The 19,734-nt window shown below is 53.6% G+C and overlaps 2 protein-coding genes across 2 annotated transcripts; both read right to left on the minus strand.

The window, feature by feature from the left end:
• Positions 1–219: 219 nt before the first annotated feature.
• On the minus strand, positions 220–5,094 carry DHH (desert hedgehog signaling molecule). The gene is made up of 3 exons (XM_045463948.1): positions 4,502–5,094; positions 1,552–1,813; positions 220–1,271 (listed from the first exon to the last, which is right to left on the minus strand). Exons 1-3 carry the CDS (start codon positions 4,802–4,804, stop codon positions 646–648), a joined length of 1,191 nt encoding a protein of 396 aa, XP_045319904.1. The 5' UTR covers positions 4,805–5,094; the 3' UTR covers positions 220–645.
• Positions 5,095–6,806: 1,712 nt separating this feature from the next.
• LMBR1L (limb development membrane protein 1 like) lies at positions 6,807–19,652 on the minus strand. Its single transcript, XM_045466037.1, has 17 exons — positions 19,252–19,652; positions 15,728–15,812; positions 14,653–14,686; positions 13,490–13,629; positions 13,198–13,301; positions 12,262–12,388; positions 11,642–11,710; positions 11,437–11,501; positions 11,040–11,112; positions 10,866–10,949; positions 10,695–10,771; positions 10,073–10,150; positions 9,850–9,923; positions 9,537–9,627; positions 9,364–9,430; positions 7,611–7,772; positions 6,807–7,408 (listed from the first exon to the last, which is right to left on the minus strand). The coding sequence occupies exons 1-17, from the start codon at positions 19,321–19,323 to the stop codon at positions 7,341–7,343; spliced, it is 1,470 nt and encodes a 489-aa protein (XP_045321993.1). The 5' UTR covers positions 19,324–19,652; the 3' UTR covers positions 6,807–7,340.
• Positions 19,653–19,734: the final 82 nt, after the last annotated feature.

Here is a 19,734-nt window from a genome sequence, read left to right on the forward strand (position 1 = left end):
AGAGAAGGCACCAACAGCCTAGAAAAGGGAATGACTCATCTGGTCTCCTGGTCTCCGGAGTTGATCAATTGGGCCCCACCTCTGAGGGGAGGAAGCAGGCGGGAAGACCTGCTGGGGTGGGGTAGGAGGAGTTAGAAGGAAGGTATTGCCTCGGAGTTAGTTCCCTTTCTCCACTCTGGAGGTGAATTACTCTCTGAATAGAGATATTTTCCAATAAGCTCCTGCAAGCCTTCCCTTTATTAGCCCACCTGTAGGAAAATGTCAGACGTCAGATTGGCTGGCTGTGTCAGACAGTGTTAACGCCGTGCCCTGGCCCCTCACCTTGCCAGGCGGGGCAAGCAGATCATTATATTACAATTTATAAATAGAAAATAAAATAAAATAATCGGGTGGAGCCGAGGCACTCGGGAAGAGGTGAAATAGTCCTCGTCAGGGAGTACCCACCATCAACCCCGTCTACCTAGGACCAGGGATCTCCTCTCAGCTGGAGGTTGCCCCTAAACCAAGCAGTCCAGTCTCGCCTCCATTTTTTCCCCTATCCCTTCCTCCCCCCGCAGTCAGCCTCTTCTGCTGCCCACATCCCCAGATCTCAGCCCGAACGCCCCGGTTTCAGCAGGCGCCTCTGGGTTTCTGGGTCTGCCGCGCTCAGCCCAGCAGCTCCTCCGCCAAGCGATAGAGGAACCGAGAGTACCAGTGCATGCCAGTCGGCTGGACGGCCCCGCCGGGAAGCAGCGCCCCCAGCGCGTGCAGCAGGCGCAAAGGAGCGAAAGCGCGGTGCGCCCACTGATGACTCTCCAGAACCGCGTAGCACGAGGCCAGGACGTCGTTGACCAGCAGCGTCCCGTGTGCTGTGAGCGGCGCGAACACGCCAACTGCTTCCTCGCGCGCCACGCGGGCTATGCGTGCCGGCCGAAGCGCGTCCCCGCCGGGCGCCAGCACCGAGTCCCCCGCCCGCAGCCGGCGCGCGAACACCGGCGCAAAGTCGCCCGGTGCGGGCGCTGGCCCCCGAGCGGCGAACACCAGGTGCCAAGGCGTGAGCAACAGCTTGCGCGGGGGCCGCTCGGTCTCCACAGCCACGAAAGAGGCCCGGCGCTGCAAGTCCCGGTCCAGGAAGAGCAGCACGGGCGTGGGCACCACCCGGCCTGCCGCGTCTGCAGCCAGCACCCAGTCTCCGCGGTGCAGTTCCCGCAGGCCCTTCCGCTCTCCGCTTCGCAGGCGCACGGTGGCATTTCCCGGAAAGCAGCCGCCTGCCCTGACCGCCAGTGAGTTATCTGCAGGGAACATGCACAGAGATGACTGAATCAAGACCAGCGGTTCCAGGATGTACAGATTCTCAAAGATATGGGTCGAGCCCAGCCGCAGACCTCAACCGGTCCTGGGACAGAATGTAATTTCCCATGGATCTGGCCCCAACCTGGGCAGAAATGGAAGGATGGTTTACAACCCTAACGCCCACTTGGTCTCCCCTACGGTCGCACCGCAGAGGTGCAGCCTCAGTTTCCCGGCAGGAGCCCCCTTTGGGTGGACCTCACCACCCACCCCCTACTGTACCGGCTTTGACCGACACGTGGACGTGGTTGCGGGACTCGTAGTAGACCCAGTCGAAGCCGGCTTCCACTGCCAGCCGCGCCAGCAACCCATACTTATTGCGGTCGCGGTCGGACGTGGTGATGTCCAAGGCACGACCTTCGTAGTGGAGTGAGTCCTGAGCATGGTGGCCATCTTCGTCCCAGCCCTCGGTCACCCGTAGGCGCACTCCGGGCCACATGTTCATCACGGCAATGGCCAGCGCGTTCACCCGCTCCTTACAGCGCTGGCGGGGAATAAAGGAGTCAGTCTCCTCACTTACCACTCTCACCTTAGGGGCAAAAGGGACCTGGACTGGACGGGAGGGTCGATTCTTTGTTTTCCTGGCCTCACTCCACTCCCTCCCAGGTTTTGAGTGTCCCGGAGAAGTGAGAATCCGAATAGGTGCAGTCGTCAATAAGCACTCCCTTTCCAGAACGTTATGGGAGAACTGTGGGGTGCCCTCGGAGACTGATAGGGGGTGCCCAAACCTAGCTCTTTCCCCACTTTCGACGCCCGCCCCTCACTCGTTATGGGACCTCGGCTCAACCTGGAAGAGGGCAAGAGTTGAGAGGGCGGGTGCAAGCTCGGTCAGGGAGGGGTTGAGCAGCCTGGCTCCCGGAGAGGAGCCCCTGTTTGAGGCTGGCCCCCGCCCCAAGCCCCGGCTGCCCTCCCTCCGCCTGATTCATCTTTTGTTTCGTTGCCTTCCCTGGCACCGGGCATCGCTTCCTTCCTTCCTTCCTCCTCCTCCTTTCGGCCCCTAGCATTAACCCCTTCGTGGTGCGAGTGCCCCCCACAGAGGTGCCCAAGCGGAGCCGTGGGGGATCAAGGCTGCTGGAAAAAGGGTTTGGGTGGCGGGGGCTGCGCGAAGTACAATGGCCATTCTCCGGGATGACTTAACCGAGCGAGAATCCCGGGCCGAGGCCGGGGACGCGCCGGGAGAAGCGGACTCAGCAGCTCCATCCACAAAGGCGCTTTTCAGCCGCCCCGGCTCAGGGAGAGGAAAGGGCAGAAAGCCGCGCCCCCCATCCCTGCTCCCGCCCGCCGGGCCCCCTCCCCCAGCGCGACCAGCCCTCCCAATTCCAGCTCAGGCTCTGCCAGCCCGGAGAGCCCGGTCTTTCCATCTCTGTTCCAGATGCATCCCAGAAAGGCGTGGGAGTAGCACCTGAGATTAGCAGGAGCTGCCCTTGCGCGGAACTGGGGGGCCCCCTGCAGGGTGGGAGTGGAGAGGAGGGAAAGCATCAGTGGCTGGAAGCCTGCACCCGGGGGAGTGAGACCACGGTTATCTGGGCGGCTCTAGTCTGGGAGCCGGAGACCTTGACACGCACCATAGCACGGACGCGGCGGGAGGAGGCTCGGAGAGGACAGCTTCCTTTTCTTCTCCTCGCTCCGACCTCTCACCTCGGACTTGGTTTTCTCCTAAGTGCCAGAGGGGCACTTTCCCCCTTCCCTTCTTCCCGAGTTTTCTACACCTCCGCAGGGTTGGAGAGCAGGGGAGGGGAAGACAGGAAAAGTGGTAACTCCTTCCAACTTTTTGTAGTTCTGTCCCCTAAGGAGGCCCTGAGGCCTTGACCTGCGGGGGCAGCAGCCCAGTGCAGAGCCAACTCAATGGAGGCCTTTTGCAGCCAGGGTGTGGGAGATAAGCAGGACTGAGGGGTTCCCAGGCCCGTTAGAGCCCCTCCTGGGCCTGTCCCTTTTTCTGGCCCCTCTGCTGCAGGTGGCAGCCAGAGGAACAGGTCACAATATTCCATGACCAAGGAGGGAAGGAGTGTCCCCTTCCCAATCTCTGAGTAGAAGTAGAAGGAATTCTTTCTCCCCTGGACAGGTTTTCCTAACAAAGTAACCTGGAAAACTATGGCAATTAATCGGAGGAAATCCGTACCCCTCCCTCTCCCCCCCCACCTCCCCACTCCATACACAATTAGGTGGTGTAATGGAAAGTGTATAGGACTTAGAATCAGGAGTCCTGAATTCTAGTCCCAGCCATGCCACTAATTAGTTTTTAAGACTTTGATTAAATCGCTTTTCCTCTTGGGGCCCAGTTCTCAGCTGCAAAATTGAGGCGGGGAGGTGGAAAAATGTGACTTCCAAGTTTCCTTCCAGTTCTGACATTTAAGATCACTGGCCAGAGGTGGTCCTTCACCCCTAAGGTATTGTTCACCTCATCCTAGGTCAGTTAGATTCCAGTCTGCAGCAGATGCTTGCTGCATGGTAGTTGAATTTAATCTTTAATTTCAAGGAAAACCCCTGAGCTAAGCTGAGCTTGAGGGATGCCTGGAACACTTTGATTCTCAGGTGGGCCGTCTCTTCTTCCCATTGAGGACTACTTTTCACCTAAGACAGTCGTTTAGACTCTAGAATAGCCTTGCCTTGGTTCTAGGGTGCCTCTCCCAAGCTGAAGACAATTCCTGCTCAGCCCCTTCTCAGGTAGATGACCTGGTGACCTAACCCTTCGCCACCCCTTTCTCCTTCAATCTCTTCAATCTCTTCAAAGCCCACAGATCTTTTCCACAATCAGGTCAGGAGCCAGGCTAAGGGTAGAGCTTTCTGTCTGCTGCCTAGCCAGCTCCTGGCCCCCAGCTCACCCCAGCCCTTCCTGCCTGGCTCGGTAGCTGACCCCCGGTCCACGCCTCAGCCATTTCCCGTCTCGCCTGCCGCCATCCTCCTTTCCCCGCCCTCTCTGTCTCTCCCAGCTTCACTCTCACTAGTCCCTCCTCCCCTCCCCATTCGAGCCTCTCCCTATTGGGATCCCTCCAGATTACTTAGTCCAGTGAGCAAAGGTGGGTTTGTTTGGTTTTTTTCTCGGGCGGGGGGTGGAATGGTGGGGAGAGATTTTGAGTTTAAGGTCCCTATAGATGAAACCCAGCTCACCCTTCCGGGGCTGCCGCAGGAACTGGCAGTGCCCTGGGTGCAGGTGGGGAGAGGTCCTCCTTACCTCGGTCATCAAGCGGTCTGCACCACTGTTCTCCTCATCCTTGAAGATGATGTCCGGGTTGTAGTTGGGCACCAGGTCCCGGAAGCGCTCGGAGCCCCTTGCCACTCTCCCCTCTGCCGGCCCACTGGCGCCTAGGGTCCGCTCAGGCATGCTGGGCACAAATTGCTTGTAGAGCAACGGCACGAGCTGCTTGCGCACGTAGCGGCGCCGGCCAACCGGTCCCCGGCCCGGCCCGCAGCTCTGGGCAGGCAGCGCCAGAAGCGCCAAGCAGCACAGGGGCACCAGCCTGGCCGGCAGCGCCATGGATGCAGAGGACTCAGGCCACAGGGAACGTTCTTGTCCTCACTAGCTCGCCCGTCAGTTGGGCATTTCCCTAGGCACCAGAGAGCCCAGCAGGCAGAGCTGCCCCAGAGTGCCCTAGAGCTCTTGTTGCTCTGCGCACCTGGCTGCCGCTGGCTCTGCCCACATGCCCCCGGGGGGTCTGGAACCTGCTACTGATGGGCCATCATAGCAGGGAAGGGGGGTCGTGGGTGAGTGCCAGCCCAGCCTGGCTCTGCTGCCCGGCTCCTGCGCTGCCAGAACTCCCCGGCCCCGCCTTAAGTGGCCCCTGGCCCCGCCCCCCGCCCTTCTCCCAGGACCGTCCCTCCCCCTCCCACCGGGGCGGGGGCTCTAGTCGGTCACCGCTGGTCCATTGAAGTGTGTCCCATCCTGGAAACTGGGCAGGCACCTGTCTAAGAATTCCTAGCAGCTTTTCAGTCTGTAGCTGCCTGAATAAGCATCCTTCTACTCCCAAACCTAAGCTTGGCACCAAACCACCCTCCTCTGATACTTGAATTGGATCTTTACTGTCCCAAAGCCTATCCTGGCAGGCCATTGTCCTCTGCTATCATCCAGGAAGTATGGGTTCCAGTTTCTACCCAAGGCCAGCCAAGCCCTTTGGGCATACAACCAGAGCCTTTCTTCTCACTGGTCCTCCCCAAACGTCCCCCACTTTTCATCTCTTCTCAGCAGTAACTAGGACTGGAAGGGGTGGGTACCAGCGGACCATTTTCTCTGGTAACTCTGCAGCTTTTTTCTGAGAGCTTCCCCCAGAATCAGGGACAGAGTTTTGTAGTTATTATCTAGCTCTGGACTTCAAACTTCCACCCTGTCAAACACCCAAAGGCTGCTTCTCTTCTAATGCATAACGTTGTCAGGTGGAAGCTGCTGGAAGGTAAAGTGAGTACAGTTACAGTCTCTAACAGGCTAATGGATGCTTCCCTTCACCTTCCATCTAGGCATCTCTCTATAGCTTTCTCCCTCTCTGGACCCCCTAGGGCTCTGCTTCCAGCCATCTAGGTTCATCTCAGAGGCTTTGAGCCTGCAACACTTCACCCACCAATCTATTGTTTAGAAATCACGGTCTCTAAGAAGCCTTCCCTGATGTCCTGACACTGCCCACCTGTTTCCCTGAGAACCAGTGATTAACTGTCAACCTTTGTGGTATGTATTAGAATTATGTCACCCTTACTAGACAAAGCAGTTCTTAAGTACAAAACTGTTTACCATGAATCCCTGTGGCTAAGTACCTGGCCTAGAGTAGGGCGCTCAGCAAATTTTCGTGGAATCTACACTTTTCGTGTGTGTTCTATACTCCCCCCTCCCTCAGCTCCAAGACGAGCACTCAGTGCAACTCTGTACATTAGAAAAAAAGTGTTCCTTCCTCAAGACACCTGACTGCCACTTGCAAGAAAATGGCTGTAGTCACATAAAGACTATGAGGTGAATGGTGCCCCTGGAAGTTGTACAATGCACAATCTGTATCATCCTGAGCAGAAACTTTGTCCCTACCCCCCAACATACCAGGGGCCTTGCATCGTATTCTAGGCATTGATAACCTCCGGAAAGATGGAGTGACATTATCTCCTGAGAACTACAAACCCTGGTTAGTCAGCCACTTCTTTTACTTTACATCCAAGTCAAGTCAGGGAGGATAGGGCTGAGGACATGTGCATATAGGGGGAAATTATCCTATTTCTACACTCATGCTCACTTACCCCCCAATAACCAAGGCCCAGAAACCACAAAAACAAGGAAGAGTCAAGGGACCAGTCAGCTTTAAGCAAGGCTAAGGGAAGAGGAGCTTCCCACTGCTTAATTGTATGGCCTAACACTAGACCCAAGTCCCTAAAAGATACTAAGAATGCAGAAGGAGGGGGAAGAGAAAGGATGGTGGGCAGGATATCTGTTTTTCTCAGTTGGTAGATTCAGAACTGGTGGGAATAAGGCTGTTCAACAGACACAGAGACAGAGACGAGACAGGCCATTTGAAAAACCAAAGCAAACCCTGGAATCAACTTTATTGCTGATGGTTGTGGTCTCTTCTTCCCTATGCCCTCCTCTCTCTGATGGTCCAAAGCCCCTCCAGGATAGCACAGTGCTTAGGCTCTGCTGGGCCAGAGGCAAAGGAGACAATCTGCCTCCCAAGTCTGCCCCCAACTCAGTCCCTCCCCTGAACCCACCCTACCCTATTGCACATCAAATCATGTAAACATGGCTACGGGCATGGCCCTGAACAGCAGTGAGGCAGATTGATGTGTAAACAGATTTGGGACCAGGAGCCAGACCCAGTCACCCAGCCCCATCCCATGCTGAGGCCCACAGTTAAATCTGGAAAAGCAGGGGGGCCTGGTCCCAAACTCTGGCTCAGATTATGCAACAGTGCAGACAGCTCAGCTCCCCTCTACCACCCACCCTCTCAGATTCCAGGTCCTGAGGTCCACCCACTCCTGGGCGCCCCTCCAGGCCTGGGCAGCAGATGGCAGTGTCCAGTTTTCTCCCTCCCACCCCCAGCTGGACGTCACTGGTGCTGGGTCTTCCTAGATGCCCGGGGGAAACCGGAGACAGGCAAAGGCAATCTGTCCAGCCCTGGAGAAGAGGGAGGGTGGGTGGTCAAAAGCGGGACATAGGTCCAGTCTTGGGGGTAAGGAAACCAAGCCACAGAATGGGTGTCTGAGGCACGTGACAAACAAAGCAGAGAGCATGCCATCTCTCCTGCATAAGTGATCATGGTTCTAGAGGGCCCCACCTCACAACGACCCCACTAGCCTGCCCCCACACTCCCTCTCACCAAAGGCCCGGATCAGCTCTGCCCGCACAGCTGCGGTAAAGGTCTTCACCAGACAGAGAGTGGTGAGGCCCGCGAAGGCTGCATTGTAGAGGAACACGATGTAGAAATTGCCCAGCCAGTTGAAGCGTCCAAAGTCACCCAGCAGGTCAAAGCGAGTGAGCCCTGAAGTACAAAGGCCAGGATGGGAGTGGGCTCCCCAGCTCCTCCCTGGCTAAGAGCCCAGCTTTCTGCTGCCTCCTGGTGGCCACATCTCAACACTGCAATTCATAGGTTGGACTCCCCTATGCGTTAATGACTCCCACTCTCAACTTGTCTCAGAGGGAGTTCACGGATGTTGAAGAAAATGTCAGCAGCTAGGCTTGCTCCAACCTCCCTTCCAGAGTTTGGCATCTTCTCCTCCAATGGGGCCCCCCTCTGGCTCCACGTGTCCCTAGGAGCTCCCTGGGCCTGCTACTTGTTCCTGGGCCAGGAACCTAAAAGCTGGTCACTCAGTGCTTTTTTGGGGGACAGAGCAGTGTGGAGGCTCAGAGCTGTTTTGGTTCATATCCAAACTCCACCCCTAGCTAATTGTGTGATCAGGATCAAATTCTTTAAATTTCTGTGCCTCGGTGTCCTTAACTATCAAGTATAGAAAATAACGGGATTGTGAGAATTAAATGGGACAACACGCATAAGGCACTATATATATGCCAGGCACTATTCAAACACTTACTGAGCCATAACCATCATAATAGTGTCATCATAAGTGCAAATATTGGGGCCCTCTCCTACCTAAAAACATATTCTTACCTGCATCCAACCCACGTAAGGAATTAACTAGTGGGCCACAAGTCTAGTGTCCTACTAAATCCCCATGGCATTAGTAGTACAAATGGTGTAATGGAGACAACACGAACTGAAGAACCAAACAGAACTGATGTAAATACTAAATCATTTAGGAGACATGGATGATGGTATGATGGATGGGGGGATGACCTATGCAACTCCCATACTACCCTGGGGGGAACTATTATACTTTTGAACACTTTTTACCAGGTAATTCTAGATCATAGCTCTAAAGATGGGAGAAGGATTGAGTGTATTATCTGATGCCCCAGTGTGTGGGGAAAAGCACTGGACTAAGGGTTCTTGGGGCCCCTGGGTGGCTCAGTCAATTAAGCATCTGACTTCAGCTCAGGTCATGATCTTGCAGTTCGTGTGTTTGAGCCCCACGTCGGGTTCTGTGCTGACAGCTCAGAGCCTAGAGCCTGGAGCCTCCTTCTCTCTGCCCCTCCCTGCTCATGCTCAGTCTCACTGTCTCTCAGAAATAAACATTAATAATAATAATAATAATAATAATAAAGAGACAAGGGTTCTAGCCTGACTTGGCCTTGCTTCAAACTAGTTGTCTAACTCGCTAAGTTAATTAGCTTCTCTGTTTCTTGTCTTTATAAAATGAGAACGTTTATTAGTGGATCCAGCCCAAAGGAAGATTTGGGGAAAAGTGGTGCTTCTCCACCAAAAAATGGAAGTAAAAGGGAGAGACTATGGGATGTAGCTAATGGGAGAAGTATGAGCTTTGAAGCAACACTACTCTGAAGCTCAACAGAGGCGTTTTACAGGGCCTCAATTTCTCCATCTGTATAATGGGGGTAATACCTCCTTGAAGGTTTGTTGTGGGAATTAGAGACAGCATGTATAGAAAGTATAAGCTTGGCATGAGTAGGTACTCAGAAAAAGCCAATTAACTCCTTTACCTCCTTTTGCTACTTACCCAGGGTTCGAGAAAAGACAGGAAGTGCTGAGCTTAGGACCAGGAGACAGACACAGTTCCCAATTATCTGGGTGGGAGTAAGGAAAAGGGGAGGTGAGGGTAGCAGAGCTGCTAGCACCTAGCACCCATGCATGCCCCTGGGGAGGCTTCCACTATACCCCACCCCCAGCTACCTGCGTCATGGCTGTGTCGTGCCATCTGGGCCGCAGGCCCCGGAAGAGTGGAGAGCTGTAGAATCCCACAACTGAGGATATCATCAGGTAACTGCCACTGGGTTAAGGAAGAACTGGCCAGCTCCCAAGGATTAGCGTCATCTCAAAGGAAATGGATCTCTCCCCTAACCCTCCTTTCAAGTAAATCTTCTTTCTGAATCCCAGGTTGGTGAAGACTTGCCCCCTTCCCCAACATTCCCACCACACCTTCCCACCACAGTCCCAGGAGACAAGTCCAGTGAACAGAGGCAATGGTGGGCTTCCAGAAGGATACAAAATGAGTACAACCTGAATGACGGCACCAAAGGAGCCCAGCTTGGAGAAGGAGACCTGGCCCAGGGAGGCATCCTGAGAGAAGGAGTGGTGTCACTATAGAGTATTCCCTACCAGAAGCACCACCCAGCACCCAGCCTTCACTCTGGCCTCAGCTTCTGTCTCTCACCCCTAGCCTTTCTTAGGCTCTCCCCAGAAGATATGGTGGGAGGGTGGCCCAGTACCTGCATGCCTCGGGGCATGGCAGCCTCATCGATGAGCAGCTCCAGGATGTGGATGGCCACAATGAGCACAGAGAGGCCCTGTGTGAAGCAAGGTCATGGACTTCCATTCCTGCCTCAGCCCACAGCTGTATTCAGAGCTGAATGTTAAGAGCAGATACTCTGGCCCAACATTTTCAGTTTCCCATTAGCTGTGTAGGACTGTTCAAGGCTGTTGCTAGCAACAGAGCACCTTTGAGGGTATTATAAGACACACCCTTTCTGGTCAAAGAGAAAAATGTACCTCTTCCTCTAGACTGATAAGACTTATTTCCAAGTCCAGAACATGGTAAGTGAGGAGATGGACTAGATTTCAACCCCTATTTTCATCCCAGAGAAAACCCGTGTGACTACTACTCAGTGGCCATGTAGGACCTTAGGCAAACCCCTTCGCTTCTGTTTCTTCATCTACAAAATAGGGATTGATGTGCTCGGTACAGGGCAGGGCACAAAGTAGCAATCAGTGAGAGGCAATTACTATTATTGAAGATAACCAGGTCCCTTAATCTCCTCCCCCTTCCCTGAGATGACCTAAAGTACTCAAGAGCCTACTATTCCTCACCTCCACCAGGAACGGAATACCTACCGTCAGTACCAGTAAGCACAGCATGGCCAGGGGGTAGCCCAGGTTCCGCTGCCAGGCTGAAGCCTTCCGCCGCTTCTCTGTACAGGGATGGAAAGCTGTTAGCAAGGGCCTAGAATGAAGGGCTACCTTCCTGGGGGACACATAGGTATCAATCCCTACCAACCTACGTACCCAGCAGGACCCTCTGTGTCTGCAGAGCCAGGACCTGTCTGTGCAGCAGCTCCATATCCAAATGCAGCCAGCAGGAGGTGGGATCTGAGGGCAGAGAAGATGGTGCTGCCCCCCAGTCCTGAGGGCCCTGCCCAAGCCATGCCCACCATCCCATCTGGGGAGAACATGACTCACTGCAAATCCTGCGGGTTAAAGCTGCCTCCTCAAAGGCTGAACAGTACAGCTGCTCCTCCAGGTCTTCCAGCAGCTGAGGGGAGGGGAAAGGGGAAACTGTCAGAGGTTCCCTGGTCCCAAAGGCCCAGGAGACCCCCACTCATCCCAGGATCCATAGTCTCATTCCTTCCCCTAACCCTCATTCATCACCCTGCGGCCAGTGGCTTTATCTAGTCCCTCCCAACTGCCTGTGTTCTGCCTTGCATGTCTGGTGACCAGCTCCAGATGATGGAAGTGAAAGGCACAAGAGGCAGCAAAGGCTGGGACCTTCTGCAAGGCGTGTACCACACAACTGTAGGCCTGCCTCACTGTTTGGCCCCAGCTTTTCAGGAATCAAAGGGCAAAGAGTACTACATACCCGAGGCTTGACCAGTAGCTTCCCAGTGACTGAGAACATGCGGGCGAGACCTAGTGGAGTACACACTGTGGGGACAGGAGCCAGTTACCTGCCAGACCTTTCTTTCAACCACTTTCCCTACCCACCCTTCCATTCCCTCTCTTTCCATCCTGGTTACTCTGATCCATGGACTTTACCCATGCTCTCCAAGACCCTGAACACTCACCCAGGAGCAGCAGGACCCCAAGAAAGGAGATGCAGGAGTAGAGGTAGGGGAGGTAGTACTCCCAGAAGTCTAAGGGTAAAAAAGAATTAAGTCAGCTCGTCTCTCCTCCAGCTTCCTGAGGGCTACCAAGCTTCAGAGACTAGCAAGGACACCACATACAAGCCTATAGGGGTTAGGCAAGTAATACGAATGAGGAAAGCTGGCCTAGTGCCAGCAGAACAGGAAGCAGCGGGGTCCTAAGTCATAGGACCAAACTGGAGGTCGTAAGCCATATCTAAAGAACACAACTGTTATTAGGCCCACCCAGTCCCTGGGGTCTAGTGTGGCTAGATCCTCAACCTTGTCAGAAAAAGCCATAAATCTAGATACTTAATGTGAAATCTCCCAACTTTTACATTTCAGCAACTGACCCCTTTATATTTTTAATCATTGCATGGGTCCAATGGATCATTCCTGCAAATTGGAGTTGGCCTGAAGTCCATCTGTTTGAAACTTCAGTCTAAGAAACATGGTCCCAACCTTCTCCACCTTAGAGGGATACAGTTGTTCCAGGCAGAGGAACATCAGCCAACTGCAGAGTCACGCAGCCCGGAGGGTGGGGAGGAAGCTGGCTCTCTCACCATAGAGTGACTCCCTGCTGGCCTTGTTGTTGTCCACAATGGCCGAGGCCACCCACACCATGCCCAGCACCAGGAGGGTGAGGAGCATCAACATCACCACCGTCTCATAGACCCGGCCCAGGACACCCTATAGGAGGAGACAACAGATGAGGGTCAGGTTCAACATCAGGGGAAGGTAGGAGACACTAGGGATGGCAGCCTGGCTGGGGAAACCAGAGAGGACTGGGTTCAGGAGACAGGGAACATCTAGGGACATTCATTATACAGGATAGGCTTCATCTGGAACCCCCTCCTCAGGTACCTTCTCTATCCTGCCTTGCCCTGGGAGGCTGGCCCCTGAGGGCTGCATCACGTAAGCTCTTTGCCCTCTGGGAAGAACAGGCAGGAGAGTGGAAAATAGGAAGAGAGGGATCAGGGTATTTCTTCAGTTTCCTCCTACCTTTGGCTTTATGGTTTTGGCAGTGGCTGTGAAGCACCTTCCAGCTTCAAGTATCAGTGGGTTCCAGAAACTATTTCCCTTTGCTCCCATAGGCCTAGAGGTGGTAATGACTTCCTGCTGCCAGTAGCACTTCAAACTCCTTGTTGGTCCCCTTAACTCTGACTAAACCTCTGCCAATAGTCTTTGTTAAAATCTCTTCAGTTGAGGGGCGCCTGGGTGGCGCAGTCGGTTGAGCGTCCGACTTCAGCCAGGTCACGATCTCGCGGTCTGTGAGTTCGAGCCCCGCGTCGGGCTCTGGGCTGATGGCTCAGAGCCTGGAGCCTGTTTCCGATTCTGTGTCTCCCTCTCTCTCTGCCCCTCCCCCGTTCATGCTCTGTCTCTCTCTGTCCCAAAAATAAAAATAAACGTTGAAAAAAAAAAAATAAAAAAAAAAAAATCTCTTCAGTTGAACCATCTGAGTGGAATTCTGTTTCCTGCCTGGGTATAACCCCACTCACCTTTCTGGAGCCAGCAAAGCCCTCAGACTCAGTGAAGAAGTATGCAAAGGGCATGAGGAAGATGAGGGACAGGTTAGAGAAGAGAAAAACGAGGTTCCAGAGGCCTAGAGCAAAAAAGGAAAAGCAGAGGTGGTCAGTGGGGGAATGGGAATGACCCATTGGGGACTGATCATGTGGCAGAGGAGGGGACAAGGGTGGGGTGATATACGACTAATTAGCCTAGGCTGTCTGTGTCTGTCTGAACATACCTGTTTCCTATCCCCACCCCAAGCTGCAACCAGGAGCAACGTACCATGGATGAGGGAGCCGTTGAGCCACTGGATATAGTAGTTGCGAGGCAGTGAGAGCAGCACCTCATTGCTGATAATGGAGAAGGGCAGGAGCAGGACAGCACCCAGGGCGACCGCCAGGGTAAAGGTGCAGAGCTCGAGCCTGGGCAGAGAATGGGTGGTGCCCTTGCTTAGCTCGGGCACTTACTCCCCTTGGCCCAAGAAGCCCTATTTGTCCCCATGGGCACCTGTGAACTACATGTAGCAGTGACAGACTGAGGGAAGGAGCCATCCAGCTAGGGCACTACCACTGCCCCCCTGAACACCCCCTCCAAGGAAGCCTTGGCACAAAGAATGGGAACACCTTAGGCATTCATGTCATCTGCCACGACACTTGCCCAGACTGTCCCCAGGAATGTGGTCCTCCTACACATGCCTGCTGGGTATGGCAGGTATGCCAAGCTAAGGGGCTTGTCTTCTCTTCTCTTCTCTGCTCAGAGATGTGGATTTCTGAGCTTGCCTTCTCCAGCCCAAATAAGAGCAGGGTCACCCCATATGGCTATGCCCTGCATGAAGGCACTAGGCAAAGGAAAATAAGGAGGAGCTGAAACCCAGCTTGATAGCCAAGGCCTGTGTCCAGGACTGCCTCAGCTGAAAAGAAGAGATACTTTTTTATCTAGTTGGTCCACCAAGAGGGGAAGGTTGCCTTCCTCTAAACTGTTGACCTGGAGGGGTCATCTGTCTATTTTCCCTATATGTGCTGGTGAATAATAACAGCCTGGAGCAAGGGTTACCCTCTCAGAACCAAGCATTCCCTGCCCTTGACGGTTCCACCTTCCACATCCCCTGCTCTATTTCCATTGGTTTATATCCCCATAGTACTCCCTCCCTGATGGCCACTGGGAGGTGAAGCCAAGCTGGAACCACTTCCGGTGACTCAGGCCCCAGATCACAGTCCCTGGCCAAGAGGCTCCCAGAAACTCCTGGCCTAACCAGGAAGACAGGAACAACAGCTTTTCCAAGCGTCTTCAGGGTGGGGTGAAGCCGGAAGAAGCCAGAAATGGAGTGGAAGCAGAAGCCCTCTCTTCATTGTACAACACCTCACTCTCCCCCTGGCTCCAGGAGTCTCACTAGATCCCAGCTTCTAAAGGTTCCTGGTGCCAGGTGCTGAGGCAGCAACACTTACGCAATCTTGTTGACTGTGGCATCTTCATCATCCACTACGAGAGAGGGGGGGCAAGGGGAAGAGGTAGGACATCAGTGGGTAGCTCTGGGAACCATCTGTGCTGCAGTGGGCCCTGCTACCCCCTTCCTAACCGGAGGCAGAGCTGGACAGGAGGCTCTGGGAGAGTCCACACTATGAACCCACAACCTATTCTCTGGCCAAGGTGGCAGCTTTAAGATCTGTGGTCCCAGGCAGAGAGAGTACAGGCCAGAAATTCTCTCACTTCCCTCCCTCCCCACAATCTCTCATTGCAGGTTCCTCTTTGCAAGCTGAACACGTAAGAAACAACTGGTCTGTAAGGCTGGTTACATCAGTGGCTGGATTAAGCAAAGGGAAAACAGGGGAGGGGGAGGGGAGAGTCACAGAGAAAGCCCTCAGGAGCATTACAATGAGGAGTAACTGTCTTCTAGGGTGGGGGCTCATGAAGCCTTCTGGAGGGAAGGAAAGGCTAGGGCCAGGACAGGATGATCCAGACAGGCAGGTGGAGGGAACTGGGGCAAGTGTGTCACCCGAATCGCACAATGCCAACGGGAAGGAAAGCTCCAATCTGAGCACACTTAGGCTCTCTATAAAGAGAAAGTCCACCTTCACCAGGTCCTGGGGTCCCAGTGGTCAGCAGGTCTCTGTTACTGGGTGTGGATGCACTAGTGGAGAGAACAGCTTGTACCCATGGTAACACTCGCCATAATATCCATTTTAGGTTCACAGAGGGCTTTCATATTAACCATCTCATTTGGTCCACACAATGTCAATGAGCTGGTTAGAGACTATTAGGCCTGTTTTGTAGGGGATGGAACTGAATGTCAGAAAAGTTACATGACTTGCCCAGTGGCTTTATCAGTTGCAGACCCTTCTGTCTAGACTTTCCACTATACCACCTTGCCCCTGTCTGTGGAAGGGAAGCAGAACAGGCAAAGGCTCCGAAACAGTTGACTCTCCTTTCCCTGCAGGCACCATAGGCCCATTCCCCTGAGGCTGGTCCCATGGCAACAGGATCCCTGGCAGAGGACAGGCAGGAAGGAGGAAAGTCACGTACCTGTGGTGAACTCAGCAGGCTTCTTGAAGTGGGTCAGGGCGATGTGGCAGAGGATGTAGAGTGTCGCAAACAGAAGTGTTGAGATCTGTGGCAGAGTGTGAGCTGGGATGAGAAACTCTAATCCCCAGCATGTTCCACAGCCCCTGCGGCCTGTTAATTCTATGGGGTCACTTTCCCAAAACAAGGCACCATACTTCCCGGGGTTCCATTTTCCTCCCCAGTACTTTCTTCTGGTCAGGGCCCCAGGGGCCTCTAAGAAGCACCAGAAAGGGGACAGGGGGACAGTACTACGTCCAGCCCTATGAAGGTTTGTCTGGGAGAAAATAGCTTCAGCTGAACCCTGGTTGGTAAATGGGCAGAGGAAACTCCTAGAGATCCACGTACACACATGCCTGAAATGGGCCACAGAACCAGAGGGAATTTACTCCTAGTACATTACTGGAAAGAATAGCAGGTTTCAGGGAAGAAGGGGATGCCTGCATTGTCCTGATCCTTCACTCTTCCTCCCTCTTCCCCTTCCCCTGCTGCCACTTTGGCCCAAGCTCCAGGAGAGAATAAGTAGGAATCATGTTCCTAAACTACTTCAGGATTTCTACTCTGTGTTTATTCAGGGGACCTGAAAGATCAGATCTGCTCTGGGCTAAACTAGAGCCTCATTTAATCCCCTGTCCCTCAGAATAGACCTTAGTTGAGGCCCAACATCTAAAATCTACATTTCTAGAACCACATCACCCCCCCTTTGTTTTTTTTATTTTGATTTTTTACTTATTTTTTCTTTTATAATCATTTTATTTTTTTCCTATGTATGTATGTATGTATGTATGTATTTATTTATAATATAATTTATTGTCAAATTGGCTAACATACAGTGTGTAAAGTGTGCTCTTGGTTTTTGGGGTAGATTCCTGTGGTTCATTGCTTACATACAACACCCAGGGCTCACATCAGCCCCTTTAAAGGCTGTTAATTCCTGGTCCCTACTTCAAGTGATTTCCAGCTCCGGAGCCAGGCCTCTCAGTGCCCTTGGGCAACTGGCCCTCCAATCACCAGTTATGGCAGGACTTGGCCAGGTAACTGCACATGCATGCGTCCCTACCGTACCCCAAGTAATCTGCTGCTGTCCGGGGAAGGAGCCACTGGTCAGCTTGGCTCTGCAATCAGTGCTAGAGTCTTTTTTTTTTTTTTTTTTTTTTAATTTTTTTTCCACGTTTTTATTTATTTTTGGGACAGAGAGAGACAGAGCATGAACGGGGGAGGGGCAGAGAGTGAGGGAGACACAGAATCGGAAACAGGCTCCAGGCTCTGAGCCATCAGCCCAGAGCCCGACGCGGGGCTCGAACTCACGGACCGCGAGATCGTGACCTGGCCGAAGTCGGAAGCTTAACCGACTGCGCCACCCAGGCGCCCCTCAGTGCTAGAGTCTTGAGAAGAGATGTTATTGCATTTTTAAAAATTAATTTATTTAAGTAATCTCTATACCCAATGTGGGGCTTGAACTCATAACTCCGAGATTAAGAGTTACACACTCTTCTGGGGCATCTGGATGGCTCAGCCAATTAAGCCTCTGAATCTTGCTTTTGGCTCAGGTCATGAGCTCATGGCCTTGTGGGTTCAAGCCCCACATGGGGCTATGAGCTGGCAGTGAGAAGCCTGCTTGGGATTTTCTCTCTCTCTCTCTCTCTCTCCCCCTCTCTCTCTGCCCCTCCCCCACTTGCACTGTCTCTGTCTCTCGCAAAATAAATAAATAAACTTAAAAACAAAAAGAGCTACACATTCTTTCCACTGAGCCAACCAGGCACCATGAGATGTTAATTGCATTTAAAGTAAGCAAAGAAAGCAGGATCAGTCTTGTGGGTCCTCCAGTTCCCAAGAGGAGCTGACCCTACAGGGAATCTGCATACAGTGATCTATACAAGGAAGGAAGAAGTCAAAGAGACCCGAGAACAATGGATCTAGAACAAAATTTTAGCTTTTAATATTAGGGAAGCTGAGTAGAATGAGTTACTCAGATTGTACTGAAGATTTCTACTGCCTAGTGCTCTCTCTGCCCTTGGGCTTGCGTAACAGCCAGGAAGGTGGGAGGGCTCAAAAGGTCAGGCTGGAGTTCCACGCAGTTCCAGCAGAAGCTAGGTCATTCTCTAGAGCAGTGCATGGGAGCCAGGTGGGGGAGGCACGAGAAGCCTTCAGGCTGCCCTTGGCCAGCACTGATGTCCTCAGCTAACAGTACTAAAGAGTGGGAGAGATATTTAGCAGGCTGCTTCTCTGTCCAAGGTCTCATCCCTCCCCATTCTCTAGGAATGTGGGCCTCTTCCTACACTGTTTCAAGGCCTGGCGTGTCTCCACAATATGCCCAACCTCACCACGTGGGACTATCCACTAAGGATCACCCAAGGAAAGCTGATCTGGAGTTCCACACGTGGACTGATACATTCCCTATTTTTCAGTCCTCACAGATAAGAGCAGACCTAGTTATGTCATGGCTCACTTTACCTCTCCTCCAGTCTGAGGCTGCCCAGGGCAGATTGTGAAAAATAAAGGATGACCCCATCAGTGGGTCTCCCTTCTCATTAAGGCTTCTGTTCTTCCAGACCTTCCCTTTTTGCTTTCTATTTAGTATCTGGGGGTGAGGGCTACTCTCGGGAAGTCTGAGGAAGGAGATAGAGGAGGGATGAGAATTGAAAGCAGGCCTGAGGAAGATGCAGCTTCCTAAGTGCCACCGGTCTCCCCTGGGGCCCAGGAGTGAGGCGTCCATCACAGTGTGGCAGGTTCAGCTGTTGCTCTAGGTGGCAGTGAGGGAGTAGGGAACGCAGCCTGCGGCTCTCTGGAGCACTGGGGAGGGAGAGGGACATTCACAGGGGAAATCCCGGCCTGGCCGGGGAGCTAGGAACCTACGCTTGTGGGGGTTTCTAACAAACACCAATGAGAAGGAAAAGAAGGGGAAAACTTAATTGTTCTCCATCTCTACACAGAATCCCTCCCAGCAAGAGTCCTTTCTTCCGAAGTGGGAGACCCATCAAAGTCCCCCGTTCCTCTGACATGCCACCCCTACACCTCCCAAGTTTTTCTTGGAATCTAGTTCAGCGTTTGGACGTCCCCCTTTTCGTGAAACATCAGTGGAGTTTGCGGGTAATGCAAACAAGCCCTCCCTCAATTAAAGCCATCCCTCTCAGACTATCCGACTACGAAGATAAAACTCACTAGCCTCGCAGGCCCACGCCCTGAACCCCAGCAGGGGTGGGGGGGGAGGCAGGAGGGCGGGCGGGGGGAGGGGCGTGTAGAGGGGAGGAACGGAAACCGACCCGCGGCTTTGTTTACCGCGCAGCTACCCTACTGATCCGATCTGGGGGTTCACCGGCCGGAGCACCGGTCCTTCCTTCTGTCAGGCCGGGGCCCTTGGTCGCTCGCCCCTGGACCTGGCTCTGAGCCTAGGTGGTCGCACTCCAACCCGAACTTCTCCCTCTCCCGCGACACCCGTGCTTCTCCCCCTCTTGGTCCTACCCTTCCTGTCCGGGTCCCGTACTCACAATGCACTCGCGAACCCTCTCGTGGAATAGCTGCTCTCGCACGGATAGCACTTCGTAGTCAGCTGCTTCCATACTCTGCTCAGCATGACTGGGGCGGGGGTGTCTCCGGGCCCGGGGAGGACGAGCGGGGATGAAGCCGCCGCCGCCACGCACCCGGACCCAGCCAAGGAGCCTTTCCTCGCAGCCTGCGACGGAAACTCGGGATAATCTGGAGCTCAGATTCAGTCGTCCGGACGCCTTAAAGGGGCAGGCACCAGGCGCCTGGTTTTAAAGGGCCGTGGCCCCCTCTGCTCCCTCCCCTTTAAGGTCCGGCCTCAGTTAACTTTAACGCAAACACCCGCCAACAAGCCTGCTACGAGGAAGCGCAGGTGCTGGTTCTATCTTACTGGAGACCAACTGACGACACAAGGGGTGGGCAGTTTCTTCCAGCGAGCTGAGTTCATTGGCTCCTAAGGAGCTGCCGCTCATCACCAAAGGAACGCT

Source organism: Leopardus geoffroyi, chromosome B4 (genome assembly GCF_018350155.1).
Source record: "Leopardus geoffroyi isolate Oge1 chromosome B4, O.geoffroyi_Oge1_pat1.0, whole genome shotgun sequence".
In the NCBI taxonomy this organism is placed as follows: Eukaryota; Metazoa; Chordata; class Mammalia; order Carnivora; family Felidae; genus Leopardus; species Leopardus geoffroyi.